Genomic DNA, 17,808 nt, shown 5'->3' with positions numbered 1-17,808 from the left:
AATTTGAGTGTCATCTGACCAGAGAACCTTCCTCCATATGTTTGGGGAGTCTCCCTCATGTCTTTTGGCAAACACCAAACATGTTTGCTTATTTTTGTTGTGGCACCTCTTCCGTAAAGCTCAGCTCTGTGGAGTGTACGGCTTAAAGTGGTCCTATGGACAGATACTCATATCTCCGCTGTGGAGCTTTGCAGCTCCCTCAGGGTTATTTTTAGTCTCTTTGTTGTCTCTTTGTTTTCTCTCTGATTAATGCCCTCCTTGCCTTGTCCGTGGGTTGTGGTGGGTGGCCCTCTCTTGGCAGGTTGTTGTGGTGCCATATTCTTTCCATTCTTTTCCTAATGGATTTAATGTGGCTCCGTGGGATGTTCAAAGTTTCTGATATTTTTCTATAACCCAACCCTTATCTGTACTTCTCCACAACTTTGTCCCTGACCTGTTTGGAGACCTCCTTGGTCTTCATGCTGCCGCTTGCTTGGTGGTGCCCCTTGCTTAGTGGTGTTGCAGACTCTGGGGTCTTTCAGAACAGGTGTATATATACTGAGATCATGTGACACTTAGATTGCACACAGGTGTACTTTATTTAACTAATTATGTGACTTCTGAAGGTAATTGGTTGCACCAGATCTTATTTAGGGGATTCATAGTAAAGGGGGTGTATGCACACTCCACTTTTCCGTTTTTTATTTTTTGGAAATTTCACTTCACCAATTTTGACTTTTGTGTATGTCCATTGCATGAAATCCAAATAAAAATCAATTTAAATTACAGGTTGTAATGCAATAAATTAGGAAAAACGCCAAGGGGGATGAAGGCACTGTGTGTGTGTGTGTATATATATATATATATTTATTTTATTTTTTGATTTTATGGCCAACTTATGCAGAAATCCAGGTATTTCCAAAGGGTTCACATGCTTAAAATCTCATCTTCATCTAGGTCACAACAATAGACAAACACAGTCTGCTTAAACTAATAACACACAATGTCTTTATTGAATACACCATGTAAACATTCACTGTGCAGGGTGGAAAAATGTTTTCTTTCATTTTGGACCATTCCTCTTCAAAAAACTGTTTCAGTTCAGCAATATTCTTGGGATGTCTAGTGTGAACTGCTCTCTTGAGGTCATGCCCCAGCATCTCAAATCGGGTTGAGGTCAGGACTCTGACTGGGCCGCTCCAGAAGGCGTATTTTCTTCTGTTGAAGCCATTCTGTTTTTGGTTTACTTCAGTGTTTTGGGTCGTTGTCCTGTTGCGTCACCCAACTTCTGTTGAGCGTCAATTGGCGGAGAGATAGCCTAACATTTTCCTGCAAAATGTCTTGATAAACTTGGGAATTCATTTTTCCGTTGGTGATAGCAAGCTTTCCAGGACCTGAGGCAGCAAAGAAGCCCCAAACCATGATGCTCCCTCCACCATACTTTACAGTTGGGATGAGGTTTTCATGTTGGTGTGCTGTGCCTTTTTTTCTCCACACATAGTGTTGTTTGTTCTTTCCAAACAACTCAACTGTAGTTTCATCTGTCCACAGAATATTTTTCCAGTAGCGCTGTGGAACATCCAGGTGCACTTTTGGAAAATTCAGACGTGCAGCTATGTTTTTATTTGGACAGCAGTGGCTTCTTCCGTTGTGTTCTCCCAAGTGTTTTACGTATCTTAGACTCGTAACAGAGATGTTAGCATGTTCCAGAGATTTCTGTAAGTCTTTAGCTGACAGTCTAGGATTCTTCTTAACCTCATTGAGCATTCTGCGCTGTGCTCTTGCAGTCTTCTTTGCAGGATGGCCACTCCTAGGGAGAGTAGCTGAACTGCTTTCTCCGTTCATAGACAATTTGTCTTACCGTGGACTGATGAACAGAAAATGCTTTTAGGGATACTTTTGTGTAACCCTTTCCAGCTTTATGCAAATCAACAATTCTTAATCCTAGGTCTTCTGAGATCTATTTCGTTCAAGGCATGGTTCACATCAGGCAATGCTTCTTGTGAACAGCAAACTCACATTTTGTGAGTGTTTTTTATAAGGCAAGGCAGCTCTAACCAACATCTCCAATCTCGTGTCATTGATTGGACTCCAGGTTAGCTGACTCCTGACTCCAATTAGCTTTTGAGAAGTCATTAGCCTAGGGGTTCACATACTTTTTCTTGCCACTGCATACAGTACCTGTCAAAAGTTTGGACACACCTACTAATTCCAGCGGTTTTCTTTATTTTTTCTTTGTTTTACTATATAATAGTGAAACATCAGAACTGTTAAATAACACATATGGAATTATGTAGTAACCAAAACATATATTTTGATTTGTTTAACTCTTTTTTTGGTTACTACATGATTACATATGTGTTATTTCATAGTTTTGATGTCTTCACTGTTATTCTACAATGTAGAAATTTGTAAAAATACAGAAAAACCCTTGAATGAGTAGGTGTCTCCAAACTTTTGACTGGTACTGTGTATATACATACACTGCTCAAAAAAATAAAGGGAACACTTAAACAACACAATGTAACTCCAAGTCAATCACACTTCTGTGAAATCAAACTGTCCACTTAGGAAGCAACATGGATTGACAATAAATTTCACATGCTGTTGTGCAAATGGAATAGACAACAGGTGGAAATTATAGGCAATTAGCAAGACACCCCCAATAAAGGAGTGGTTCTGCAGGTGGTGACCACAGACCACTTCTCAGTTCCTATGCTTCCTGGCTGATGTTTTGGTCACTTTTGAATGCCGGCGGTGCTTTCACTCTAGTGGTAGCATGAGACGGAGTCTACAACCCACACAAGTGGCTCAGAGAGTGCAGCTCATCCAGGATGGCACATCAATGCGAGTTGTGGCAAGAAGGTTTGCTGTGTCTGTCAGCGTAGTGTCCACAGCATGGAGGCGCTACCAGGAGACAGGCCAGTACATCAGGAGACGTGGAGGAGGCCGTAGGAGGGCAACAGCCCAGCAGCAGGACCGCTACCTCCACCTTTGTGCAAGGAGGAGCACTGCCAGAGCCCTGCAAAATGACCTCCAGCCGGCCACCAATGTGCATGTGTCTGCTCAAACAGTCAGAAACAGACTCCATGAGGGTGGTATGAGGGCCCGACGTCCACAGGTGGGGGTTGTGCTTACAGCCCAACACCGTGCAGGACGTTTGGCATTTGCCAGAGAACACCAAGATTGGCAAATTCGCCACTGGCGCCCTGTGCTCTTCACAGATGAAAGCAGGTTCACACTGAGCACATGTGACAGACGTGACAGAGTCTGAGACGTCGGAGAGAACATTCTGCTGCCTGCAACATCCTCCAGCATGACCGGTTTGGCGGTGGGTCAGTCGTAGGGTGGCATTTCTTTGGAGGCCGCACAGCCCTCCATGTGCTTGCCAGAGGTAGCCTGACTGCCATTAGGTACCGAGATGAGATCCTCAGACCCCTTGTGAGACCATATGCTGGTGCGGTTGGCCCTGGGTTCCTCCTAATGCAAGACAATGCTAGACCTCATGTGGCTGGAGTGTGTCAGCAGTTCCTGCAAGAGGAAGGCATTGATGCTATGGACTGGCCCGCCCGTTCCCCAGACCTGAATCCAATTGAGCACATCTGGGACATCATTTCTCGCTCCATCCACCAAAGCCACGTTGCACCACAGACTGTCCAGGAGTTGGCGGATGCTTTAGTCCAGGTCTGGGAGGAGATCCCTCAGGAGACCTTCCGCCACTTCATCAGGAGCATGCCCAGCCGTTGTAGGGAGGTCATACAGGCACGTGGAGGCCACACACACTACTGAGCCTCATTTTGACTTGTTTTAAGGACATTACATCAAAGTTGGATCAGCCTGTAGTGTGGTTTTCCACTTTAATTTTGAGTGTGACTCCAAATCCAGACCTCCATGGGTTGATAAATTTGATTTCCATTGATAATTTTTGTGTGATTTTGTTGTCAGCACATTCAACTATGTAAAGAAAAAAAGTATTTAATAAGAATATTTCATTCATTCCGATCTAGGATGTGTTATTTTAGTGTTCCCTTTATTTTTTTGAGCAGTGTATATACACACACACACAAGTACAGTGTAATAATATTTAATGTTACACACATTCAGCCATACCTGTATTGTTACATACAAGATTATATACACTCACAATATCTGTACTCTTATCTGTTATTTCTGTTGAGACACAGCCCATGTCTTGGAGGGCCATGCTGGCTATATCTCTCTCTGGAAAGACTTACAGTCAGGTCCTTAATTATTTGCACCCTTGATAATGATAAATACAAAATAATATGTAAAGTAAATTATACAAATTCTAATCTATATTGCATGCAGCAAATGTTTGGTAAATTATGTTACTTTATACTTAAGACAACTGCTCAGAGAAAATACTTGGTTTAACAACTAATACAAAAAAATTGCTAAAAGATAGGGTTCAAAATGATTGCCGTCCCTGTTTTTATCATTCCAGCACTGTACCATTGCAAAGATATCAACACTGAGTCTTTTTCTAAAATGTTTTATGAGATCGAAGAACACATTTGGAGGGATCTTAGACCATTCCTCCATACAGAATCTTTCCAAATTCTTGATGTCATTCGTTTGTTCGTATGGACTGCCCTCTTCAATTCAAACCACAGGTTTCCAAAGGGGTCAAGTCCGGAGACTGAGATGGGCATTGCAACATTTTGATTTTGTGGTCAATTAACCATTTCTTTGTGGATTTTGATGTATGATTGGTGTTATTGTCTTGCTGGAAGATCCTCTTGTGTATAATAGTAGAGAGAATGATTTATTTCAGCTTTAATTTCTTGTCTCACATTCCCAGTGGGTCAGAAGTTTACATACACTCGATTAGTATTTGGTAGTATTGCCTTTAAATTGTTTAACTTGGGTCAAACATTTCGGGTAGCCTTCCACAAGCTTCCCACAATAAGTTGGGTGAATTCTGGCCCATTCCTCCTGACAGAGCTGGTGTAACTGAGTCAGGTAGGCCTCCTTGCTCACACACGCTTTTTCAGTTCAAATCTTATATGGGATTGAGGTCAGGGCGTTGTGATGGCCACTCCAATACCTTGACTTCTTTGTCCTTCAGCCATTTTCCACAACTTTGGAAGTATGCTTGGGGTCATTGTCCATTTGGAAGACCCATTTGCAACCAAGCTTTAACTTCCTGACTGATGTCTTGAGATGTTGCTTCAATATATCCACATAATTTTCCTACCTCATGATGCCATCTATTTTGTGAAGTGCACCAGTCCCTCCTGCAGCAAAGCACCCCCACAACATGATGCTGCCACCCCCATGCTTCACGGTTGGGGTGGTGTTCTTTGGCTTGCAAGCCTCCCCCTTTTTCCTCCAAACATAACAATGGTCATTATGGTCAAACAGTTCTATTTTTGTTTCATCAAACCAGAGGACATTTTTCCAAAAAGTACAATCTTTGTCCCCATGTGCAGTTGCAAACCGTAGTCTGGCTTTTTTATGGCAGTTTTGGAGCAGTGGCTTCTTCCTTGCTGAGCGGCTTTTCATGTTATGTCGATATAGGACACGTTTCACTGTGGATATAGATACTTTTGTACCTGTTTCCTCCAGCATCTTCACCAGGTCCTTTGCTGTTGTTCTGAGATTGATTTGCACTTTTCGCACCAAAGTACATTAATCTGTAGGAGACCGAACACGTCTCCTTCCTGAGCGTTATGACGACTGCGTGGTCCCATGGTGTTTATACTTGCGTTCTATTGTTTGTGGAGATGAACGTGGCATTTGTAAATTGCTCCCAAGAATGAACCAGGCTTGTGGAGGTCTAAAATACATTTTTTGGAGGTCTTGGCTGATTTCTTTTGATTTTCCCATGATGTCAAGCAAAGAGGCACTGAGTTTGAAGGTAGGCCTTGAAATACATCCACAGGTGAACCTCCAATTGACTCAAATGATGTCAATTAGCCTATCAGAAGCTTCTAAAGCCATGTCATAATTTTCTGGAATTTTCCAAGCTGTATAAAGGCACAGTCAACTTCTGACCCACTGGAATTGTGATACAAGTGAAAAGTGAAATAAGTGAAATAATCTGTAAACAATTGTTGGAAAAATTACTTGTGTTATGCACAAAGTAGATGTCCTAACCGAATTGCCAAATATATAGTTTGTTAACAAGAAATTTGTGGAGTGGTTGAAAAACAAGTTTTAATGACTCCAACCTAAGTCTATGTACACTTCCGACTACAACTGTATATATATATATTTGGTGGAGTGCTACAGAGGTGGTTGTCCTTCTGGAAGTTTCTCCCATCTCCACAGAGTGACCATTGGGTTCTTGGTCATTTCCCTGACAAAACCCCTTCTCCCCTGATATATATATATATATATATATATATATATATATATATACACACACACACACACACAGTATATGCTTTTTGGTCTTAATTTAATGTTAGGTGTTCGGGTTAGCATTTTGGTTAGGGTTAGGTTTAAAATCAGATTTTATGACTTTGTGGCTGTGCCAGCTAGTGACCACAATGCCGAGCTACCCCCAGAACAAGATTCGTGACGAGAAACGCTAACCTGCCTAAGACCCCTCCCAATGTGTTCTCCAATCGCATAAAACAGGTCGTTAACCTACTAAGGGGAAGGTGCTAGTGTGCTGAAAACAAGGGTGCCAATCATTCCGACCAGTATCTTTTTAAAAATCTATATTATTTATTAAACAAAAACAATTATCTGAGCAGTAGAAGTATAATTTTTGGGAGCATGCAATGTAGCCCAGTATTTGTATAGTATTTTATAGTATTTTTTGCTCATCTTTATCAAGGGTACCAATAATTATGTACTGTAATTCTCTCAAGTGGAAAGACATATGACGTCAACTTCCATCTTATTGACATAGGAGCACATAAGCCATGTTGAAAGGCGAGCACCCACAGTGTTAAGCCCCAGAGGCTACAGAGAGAGAGAGAGGCGAAGAAAAATAGATGAGAAATGACTCAAGAAAGAGCAAGGTTCTCTCTCAGAAAAAGAGCGAGAACGTTGAGGAGAAAGAAAAAGAGGACTCCCGGGCGGTGGTAATCAGATCTGTCTCCCGCCAGCCACTGTTCGAGAGCTTTCGCTTTAAAATGATATTTCATCCGGCAGGAGGGCTAGGCTAGGCGAGGCGGGGATTTCAGATTATGCCCTGCAAACCACCGCTCTCCACGACAGATTAATAGCTGGATTTTCCAGAGGCTCGAGCAAGATATTCATCTCCTCCTGTCTCTCCTCCCTCGCTCTCGGTCTCTATCTCGCTTATATTCTTTCTTCTCCTCCCTCCTGCACTCATTCGATCTATACTTCAACCTGATTGTCATTGAGACCCTGCGATGGTGCTAGAGAAAAGGGGGATTGAGGGAAGAGTGCAAATAGGGTGGAGGTGTTGTTGTTGTTGTTGTTCCTCCTACAGTATGGAAAGAATACAGTGCATTTGGAAAGTATTCAGACCCTTGACTTTTCCCACATTTTGTTACGTTACTGATACTGTAAGTATTCAGACCCTTTGCCATGATCCTTGAACTTGAGCTCAGGTGCATCCTGTTTCTATTGATCATCCTTGAGACGTTTCTGCAACTTGATTGGAGTCCACCTGTGGTAAATTCAATTGATTGGAGATGATTTGGAAAGGCACACGCCTGTCTATATAAGATGCCACAGTTGACGGGGCATGTCAGCGCAAAAACCAAGCCTTGAGGTCGAAGGAATTATCCATAGGTTGCCGAGACAGGATTATGTCGAGGCACAGATCTGGGGAAGGGTACCAAAATATTTCTGCAGGATTGAAGGTCCCCAAGAACACAGTGGCCTCCATCATTCTTAAATGGAAGAAGTTTGGAATCACCAAGACTGTTCCTAGAGCTGGCCGCCCGGCCAAAGTGAGTAATCAGGGGAGAAGGGCTTTTGTCAGGGAAGTGACCAAGAACCCAATGGTCACTCTGTGGAGATGGGAGAACCTTCCAGAAGGACAACCACCTCTGTAGCACTCCACCAATCAGGCATTTATTGCAGAGTGGCCAGATGGAAGCCATTCTTCAGTAAAAGGCACATGCCAGCCCGCTTGGAGTTTGCCAAAAGGCACCTAAAGGACTCTCAGACCATGAGAAAGACCATCCCTACGGTGAAGCATGCTGGTGGCAGCATCATGCTGTGGGGATGTTTTTTGTTGGCAGGGACTGGGAGACTAGTCAGGATTGAGGGAATGATGAACGGAGCAAAGTACAGAGCGATTCTTAATGAAAACCTGCCCCGGAGTGCTCAGGACCTCAGACTGGGGATAAAGTTCATCTTCCAACAGGACAATGACCCTAAGCGCACAGCCAAGACAACGCAGGAGTGGCTTCGGGACATGTCTCTGAATGTCCTCGAGTGGCCCAGCCAGAGCCCGGACTTGAACCCAATCGAACATCTCTGGAGAGACCTGAAAATAACTGTGCAGCGATGCTCCCCTTCCAACCTGACAGAGCTTGAGAAGAATGGGAGAAACTTCCCAAATACAGGTGTGCCAAGCTTGTAGAATCATACCCAAGAAGACTCTACGCTTTAATCGCTGCCAAAATGCTTCAACAAAGTACTGAGTAAAGTGTCTGAGTATTTTTGTAAATGTGATATTTCTGTTTATAAAAACCTGTTTATGAAAATGTAAAAAGCCTGTTTTTTGCTTTTTTCGTTATGGAGTATTGTGTGTAGATTAATGAGGATTTTTTCTTTTTTAATCTATTTTAGAAAAAGGCTGTAACGTAACAAAATGTGGAAAAGGTCACTATGTGCTAATGGAAGTGTTGCACATCTTTAGACCCATGACAAGTTGAGAGAGAGAACCTTGCTGTCAGGTGCAGTTCAACGGTGGGTGGGAAATGTAATATTTTGACTACCATAATCACTTGTGTGATCATCCCGCATTGATTTCTATTTAGAGCAACAGAATAGGAAAAACCTCTTAAAAGATCAGCTTATTTTCCCTCTTTCCGTCCTCCCGTCCTTTCTCCTTCATTGCTTTAGGTAAACAAGTCAAACAGATACTGTATTTCTCCAACAGTCAGATTGGATATGACACAGCAGCAACACTAGAGTCCCGCTTCCTTCGTCTCCCTTTACTATAAAGACTCATTGATATCTCTACTCTTGTATTATGTTGTGAAACAGAGAGATCGTAGGTGGGTTGGATCTGAGCTCATGGCTAGTGCTGTGAGGTGAAAAGAGGACAATAGAGTGGAGTTTGCTGTTGTGAATGCATTGGTTGATGATGTATAGATTTGAAGCTGTGATCCGAGTGCAGATCAGGGTTGCTGCCTGCATCGATCTTGGTGTATTGTGCGTACCTGTATTGTGTTCCTCACACACCTATCTCTTCTCCTACAGAATATCCAGTCTGAGAAAGAGGCCTTGAAAGAGGGGAGAGAGAAAACACCAAAATACCACAGAACAGAGGACGGCTTTATCAGAATAGGTGAGTATTAGTATGACAAACAGCTTTGCCTGGGTGATGTACGCAAGGAAGGAAAACATGGATTCGTCCAATTAGCAACATGTTTTTGTTTTCCGTTGCGAAACACAGTACGTTCTAATGAAAACGTCCCAGAATTCAATTAGCACCATGCTACCGAGGACATGTTTCAATAGGTGGTAATTAGTACTGGGTATTTATTTACCAGTGGTGTTAAGAACTAGTACTGCAGACAGGATCACCCAAAGCCAACACTATTCCCCCTGCCAAAATATCCCTAAATGTCTTTCCCTATTGTTTTCATCTATCCATCCATCAATCCTCTTCTCCGTCTAACAAAAACCTTGTGGCAGATACACCAGCAAACAGGGACAGTTCACACAGACTGAGACAGGTCCTGACAAATAACACACACACACACACACAGGCCTCTGACTGTTGATTTTATTAGGATCCCCATTAGCCAACGGCAATTATCGAGGGCTCCAACGGTACCGATTAGTTGCTGCACAATCTAGCACTTTTACAGGATGATGGGTCAGTTGTAGGAGTGGATAAGGGCTAAGTTCACAGTTTTAGTAGACCTTAGGTGCTCTTTCTGAAATTGTATGAAGTGCAAGAAAAGTGTTGCGCCGGTGTGTTTTAATATGATAGCATTGTGCTCATTGAAGAGAACGGATGAAATGACATTACAATGTTCATATCATGTTGAAATAGGAAGACGGGTTAAAATGTTGTTAAAACATGGTGGGAAAAAGGGTTTGAGGTGAATTCCGTTACAACTGATTCAGTAACAAGTGTTAGATACTTTTATGGTTCCTTCCTTAATTACAGATCTGAGAGGGGTGGATTTGGTCAATGCAATAGGATAGAAACCTTGCTTTCATTACAGCATTATCCAATGACATACAGATGATTGATTAATTCAATGAAGGAAGGAAGTAGGGGAGGAGGAAGCGAGTGAGGATGTATTCTTTCAGTTTTTTAGCAGGGCCCCGAGCCTGTCATTCAACTCTCTGAAACACAGCCACAATGACCTCTTGCTCTCCGCACTAGCTTTTATCCCATTGAATATGAAACTCCTTATGACATTAGGGCTGGGAATTGCCAGGGACCTCATGATACAGCAGTATCACAATACTTATAGCGCCTTCAGAAAATATTCACACCTCTTGACTTTTTCCACATGTTGTTGTGTTACAAAGTGGGATTAAAATTGGTTGTCAACGAGCGACACAAAAATACTCTGTCAAAGTAGAAGAAACATTATAATAATTGTTTTTATTAATTGAAAATAAAAACTAATATTTGGATTAGATAAGAATTTAACCCCCTGAGTCAATACGTGTTAGAATCAACTTTGGCAGTGATTACAGCTGTGAGTCTTTCTGAGTAAGTCTTTAAGAGTTTTGCAAACCTGGATTATACAATATTTGCCCATTTATTCTTTTAAAAATTCTTCAAGCTCTGTCAAGTTACTTTTTGATCATTGCTTGACAGCAATTTTCAAGTCTTGTCATAGATTTTCAAGCTTATTTAAGTCAAAACTGTAACTAGGACACTCGGGAACATTCAAAGTCATCTTGTTGATGTTGTTTTGAATTTGCCCTGAACATAATGCTTTGTATTTAGGACACATTTTTTGCTGTTTTACTTTAGTGCCTTATTGCAAACAGGATGCATGTTTTGGAATATTTATATTCTGTACAGGTGTCCTTCTTTTCACTTTGTCATTTAGGTTAGTATTGTGGAGTAACTACAATGTTGTTGATCCATTCTATCACAGCCATTTAACTCTTTAACTGGTTTAAAATCACCATTGGTGAAATCCCTGAGCGTTTTCCTTCCTCACCGTCAACTGAGTTACGAAGGGCGCCTTATCTTTTTAGTGAGTGGGTGTATTTATACACCATCCAAAGTGTAATTAATAACTTCACCATGCTCAAAGGAATATTCAATGTCTGTCTGTTTTTTTTACCCATGTACCAATCAGTGCCTTTTTTGCGAGGCATTGAAAAACCTCCCTGGTCTTTGTGGTTGAATCTGTGCTTAAAATGTATTGCTCGACTGAGGGACCTTACAGATACAGTAATTGTATGTTTGGGTTGAACACCTTTATTGCACACAGAGTTAGTCCATGCAACGTATTATGTGACTTGTTACGCACATTTTTACGCCTGAAGTTTAGGCCTGCCATAACAAAGGTCTTGAATACTTATTGACTCAAGACAAAACAGTTTTTCATTTTTTATTAATTTGTAAACATTTCTAAAAACACAATTCTTACATTATGGAGTATTGTGTGTAGATCAGTGACACAAAAACAACATATTATACATTTTAAATTGAGGCAGTAACGGGATGTGAATACTTTCTGAAGACACTGTAGGTGCTGGTACGATATGTATTGTGATTATCGCGATTCGATATATTGCAATTCGATGCTGTGTTTTTATTGCACTTTGATATGTTAACCATATTAAAAGGTCTGCTGCATAGAGATGAGAGCATGAGAAGATTCCTTTTGATCATTTTTAGAATAAAGTGCTGAAAACATTTTCGCTCACTATTAAAAAAGAAGATGGAGAACAAGCTATAGGATGAATAATACCAGAGGTTTGTTGCAGGTAGAGCTTACTAGTGCTAGCTAACTCTGCTTAGGAAAAATTATTAAAAAATAATTAAAAAAATCCTAGTATTGGTATAATATTGTCTAAAATAATATTGCGAGATGTAACTGTATCAATTTCCCCCTCCACCCATCCTTATGACATCATATAAATTATTACAAGCGCTCCCACTCATTCATTATTAGTTCGTGCAGGAATGAATATCAATCTGGCACAGTAGTTCACGTTTGGACCAAATAAATGAATTGTGTGACATCAAATGTTCATCAGGTTATATTTCTCCCTCCAGCTCCACTCAGTAGAATATTAGCTTTCAGGCGTAGTGTAACCTAAAACACAACTCACTCTATACTCCCCATGTTTGATTTGATACTCTACGTTGTGGAACTAGATTTATAAGAGAGAGAATTGATTTTGTACAGGTAGCATTTCTGTAGTAGAGCGCAGTGGCGATTTTAGCATGTAAATCTTGGTGGGGCAAAAATAAAATAAATGTGGGATGCATGCCAGCAAAGCCAATACACAACACAACACAACACTAAACAGTACATTAATTTTACTATAACGGTGACAAACGGTTGCCCACAAACTGTTAGGGCCTACATAAAGCTGTCCCAACAGCAATCCCAACACCTTACCACTGCTAAACCTGGCTATCAGCGAAGCTTGTCTGTCAGCGAAAAAGTTCATTCAGACTCATTCACTGCCTTTTAAAAAAACATAGCTGATATGGCTGACTTGCTTAAACAAATGTGGTTTCTATTGACAATTGAGATGTACAAACTATGGCATAAGGGGACGACATGTGGATAAGAGGCAATCCGTAATTTCGATTAAGACATTAATGAGCGAGCTAGGACGGACGTAGTCAATATAACTATTTGTTCAGCACTTTTGAAATGAATAGCAACAGATTTTAGAACATGGGCCGTTTTTATAGTGTTCTCCTTGTACACCTTGTCAGAACCATAGGATAAATAAAGGGGGCATATAAGCAGACAATGAAAGCTCTTACAATATTCAATGATTACATTTCTCAAAAACAGGTTATAATCTAAATGTGCACCACCAAGTCAGAACAGTATGCGAAAATAGACTAAATTATTAGGATGAGGCACATGGCCTACTAACAGCTTACTACACAACATATTGTGTAAGTATTACTTTCTTAGCTACAGTATACATATCTCCCTGGCATAATACATAATTTATGCAGCAGCATACAATACATTTTTGGACCTTGTTGTGCTGTGCTCACTTGAACAGGAAGGTGGCGCGATGGTCCTTTGTGGGCACATTTTGTCGTCAAAGTTTGGCATTCTCTGGATTTATGGTGCTTTCAAGACAACTAGGAACTCGAGAGAAAAAAAAAGTTGAATCATGATGACATTAGTGATCTTCAAGTCGTAGCTCTAGAAAGAGGCCCGAGTTGGATGAAAGTTCAAAATGTATTTCCCCAGTCGAAGCTAGTTGTTCCCAAGTTCCCAGTTGTCTTGAACTCACTCAAATTCAATTTTGAAATTCTGAGCTAACAGTTGTTTTGAGCGTGGCAGAAATCATGCTTCATTGACAGCATGGTCAATGTTGAATGTTTATAATTTTAAACTAGGAAAAGAGACACTTAATCTTAGACTTGGGACTACACAGCCACTCCACTGAATTGAAGGCTAATGATTGCTTTGCAATGCTTGCAGTTAGCCACTGATTCCTTCCAAACCACTCATTGTTGAATTAGCGATTTCCAACTTGTTGTGTATTGTATGTGCAATGGCCGATGAGCACCAATACGTTTTATCTATAATTACTCTTCATTATTTCTCTTCATATGACAAGGATTAAAAAGGATTTGCTAGTAGATTGTGGACTTGATTCATGATGATGACTGCTAGCTAAGATTTTGAAAGTATGATGTTGACATGAACAGTCCAATCAAAGCTACTGTAGCTACCTCGCTATGTCACCTCGCTATGTCCTCGCTATGTCAATGTGATTTGACGTCACTTTATCTGTGGCCAATGACCTTGAGCCTTCTTGGATGGGCACTTCTAATGTAACTATATGGCAGCACCCAAGGGACTTGCATTTTCTAGCTCTACCCTTAGAATTGGAGGTGACGTAGTGTCCCCATGAGTGACAGAACACTGAGCCAATCACGGCGCAACGCTCTGTATTTTCTGCCGGCTTACCCCACCACAAAAAGTACTGAGCTAGGCTGAAACACATGCATTTTGGAGCTGCCTTACTGAAGAAAACAAAAAAGAGACCATGTTTGTATGCGGCTTTATTAACTCAATGATATATATATATATTTTTTTACATGGTTTGCAAACTGATTTATATGTGACACGTATTAATGCCAAAATAACATACAAAACAGGAAAGCCCCCCCCCACAAAAAAAGAAAATATGGGGCTGAATGTGCCCTGAATGACGGGGATTGCCATTGGTAGAGCGACAAAGAAATCATAGCAAAGCATGTTCTGGTTGTATTTGATACAACCTCTTTGGCTTGAAACAATTGAAATGTCAACACAACATATCTTGACTCTGCTATAATTTAGGAGCTTGAGGTACAAATGCAATACACTGCTGCATCATGACTATGGTGTTTATTGAGGAAGTCAATAGATTTCCAGCCACAGTCCATTAGTTATATTGGTTTGATATATCGATCCTCTCTCTCTGTCCTCTAGGAGTGTTTCATAATGGGATCGCCGAGGGGGAGGTAGACCCCACGTTCGGGCCCCTGGAGGCTCTTCGTCTCTCTGTGATCACAGACTGCCCCGTCTGGGTGATCCTGAGCGAGGTAAGCCGGCCCCAGCCATCACCCGTTCAACACAGAGCCTTGGGAGCATTGTCTCATAAAGAACCGCTTGAATTTTAGTTAAGTTAAAGTGATAGCTCACTGAAAAATCTAAGTTGGTCAGATGTTTTCAGGCCTCAAAAGTGGTATAATGTCAAATTTAATCCATTAATCCATTCAAAGCTATCCTTTGTGCAGGTAAACCTTTTAAACAGATGCCTAGGATTATGTCTCAAATGATATGTCTATTGCACTACAGATATTCATCAAGAAAGCAGAGTGAACTTCAACACCCCGCAGCAATACCTCAGTCATCCGTTTGACCGTTCCGCAGAGGAACAGAGCCTTCACAAGCTATACTCATTCCTTGGCTTTTGGCAATGAGTTTCTGGAGCGCGGTCAGAGTGCGCCATCTTCTGACGCGAACTTGTCATCGCAGGGTACTACTGAGACCGTCAGCCCAATTCACGGTTGACAGAACTCATAGGAAGATCTGCCCAGACGCAAAATCGGAGAACATGCGGCCCCGTGATGACGACACACAGACTACGCTGTATTGAGGAAACTGTATTTATGTGTACATAAAGGTTTATGTTTTAAATGACTGTAATTACACTGGTAATTGTCAAATAGCTGGCGAGATTACCTCTCCCCCTTTGATGACAATATGACAATAAAATATTGCTGCTTCAGAATCAAAGACTTGGCAACACAGTCACCCAGATATGACGAAATTGTGCAACTTCAATATCATTTAATCATGTATGACAAATGTTCCTGGTTTTACCCAAATGTATACATAAAATACCTATGTATTTGGATATAGGCCTAATATGCATATTTATGTAACACAATCATATGAATGATCTCTGTTTTGTGTGTTGATATGTATATACAGTGAGTGAATGTCCACAAAAGTCAGTCGGAAAAGTAGCCTAGGCTTATACAGTGTAGAAGGAAATTGATCTTTAGCTAAAAAGTACATACTTGTCTGTTTGAATAAAATGTATTTATATGGTCAATTCTAAAGCCAGAAGTCAATGTAGGGACACTATGATTATGGTTCGAACATCTGTTTGTTGTTTATTTCATGAACCATCATTGCTTACATACCCCCCCTCCGCCTATCAATTTGCCTTAATGTGACATGGAGTAAACCTGGTTGTTGGGATAAATCAATGTAAGCCATGGCCAGACATGAGCTCCTCTATTGCATTAGCTAGGAAACCAGAAAAGACAGCTGTCTCGATAATACAGGAAACATACTGTATATCTGGCTTCGCTGTTGGATTTGCTACGTCTGCCAAATATCAGATGCATGTAGTTAGTTGTAGCCAAGGGGCCACTGGAGATACACGTGGCTACAGAGTAATTGTTTGGACTAGTCGGATGTAAGAGAAATATGTAGCTCTAACCAATGCATGAAGAATCATCTTTACTGTCAATTGGATCTTTGTTTCTCATAATGACCATGAAGAAGTCAAGGAAGGACCCCTCTGATTTAAGTTCCACTCAAGTGAGGTCTGAAAGAGAGAAACTGTCCAATATGGCAACCCCTCTCTTTCCACATAGTCTGCACTACTATTACATTGAGTTGGAAGTCGAACTTATTCAAGGACTGTAATTGTCCCGACACCAGACTTATACAGTACATCTTCCGAATAGGCTCTGTAAATGCAAGGGCTACACTCAACTTTTATGCATTACTACGACGCAAAGGGTATATAGCAGTAAAGGGGCACATTAATTTGCTTTTGTATACTTGGATCCACATCCAATTTTTTTTCCAGAGCCCTACCACAAAACCATTGAAAGCTCTTGATCGAAAATCAAAAAGTTGTGTCGGTAAAGAAAAATATTATGGGATTTCAGCCAATACAAGTGTACTGAAAAATAATACGCTTGGGAACTTATAGCAGCTTCGAGGCCGCTTTCCTATCAAATACCGACAGGCACCAGTTGCTAATTCTGTTCAACATCAACCCAGTTTCTCAGCAATGACAGAAATAAACTGGTTTTCTGTTCATTGAGGTGTGCACTCCAGGGTCAGTCAGCGCAAACTGGAGGTTGTGCCAAAACGATTTGTCTTAGCAGCCCCATCAATGTTGTTGGTATGGCCGCAATACAATAGCAGGTGCACGGTTGCATTAAATCAACGGAGGACAATGGACAGAAAAATCTGAACTGTACCCAATGACTCTGACCTGCCCTGTGCTAGGAAGGAGAAATGGTTTTATTTTCTTGTAAGAGCCACTGGAATGCATTGCTATTATACGTTGTATTTTGTATCGTTTAGATAAAATATATTTAATGACGTTATCTTCTATCCAATCTGTGAATTGTAATAAAGACAGAATTTCAATTGACTTGGCTTTGTTTGTTCAAAGTTAATCTCTTGTCAATTCAATGCAAATCTGAGTATGCTAATCTCGCCTATATGTGGATTAGTTTGCTGTTATGAATGTGCAAGGGTCACATTCCTTGCATACGTCATCAATGGACCATGTGACTGCAATGTCCCATTTATTGCAGAAGGTTGGATGCAAGAGAGTATGTGTAGTTATTACTATGTGACAATCTTTTGTGATGGGGTAGGCTATTTAATATTTTCAATTAGCTGCATACAGTCAGTGCACTTCAGAATAACTGAATTTATAGAATACAGCATTTATTTTTAAACATTATCATCCAAACAATATAATTTAACACTACACAAATCGTGTCTGTTACTATGAGGTTCGAACACACTTAAATTTGGCCAGGATAGGGACATGCAATATGAATTTGTGGTGGTTTTTGATAATCATGGTGAGGAAAAAGAACAGTATTCTAATTAATTATTATTATTGAATAAGTATTCTGGGGTGGCAGGTAGCCTAGTGGTTAGAGTGTTGGACTAGTAACCGAAAGGTTGCAAGATCAAATCCCTG

At 40.8% G+C, this 17,808-nt stretch overlaps 1 protein-coding gene across 1 annotated transcript in view; it reads left to right on the top strand.

Moving 5' to 3' along the window:
- Positions 1–17,244, top strand: part of LOC129827948 (alpha-1,3-mannosyl-glycoprotein 4-beta-N-acetylglucosaminyltransferase B-like) — a 229,780-nt gene extending 212,536 nt beyond the window's left edge. The window contains exons 13-15 of the mRNA XM_055889251.1: positions 9,361–9,448; positions 14,769–14,881; positions 15,138–17,244. Of these exons, the coding sequence (XP_055745226.1) occupies positions 9,361–9,448; positions 14,769–14,881; positions 15,138–15,161 (225 nt within the window). The 3' untranslated portion in view covers positions 15,162–17,244. The remainder of the gene's footprint in view (positions 1–9,360; positions 9,449–14,768; positions 14,882–15,137) is intronic.
- The last annotated feature ends 564 nt before the right edge of the window (positions 17,245–17,808 follow it).

Source organism: Salvelinus fontinalis, chromosome 29 (genome assembly GCF_029448725.1).
Source record: "Salvelinus fontinalis isolate EN_2023a chromosome 29, ASM2944872v1, whole genome shotgun sequence".
NCBI classification, from domain to species: domain Eukaryota; kingdom Metazoa; phylum Chordata; class Actinopteri; order Salmoniformes; family Salmonidae; genus Salvelinus; species Salvelinus fontinalis.
This window is presented reverse-complemented; position numbering and strand designations above follow the sequence as displayed.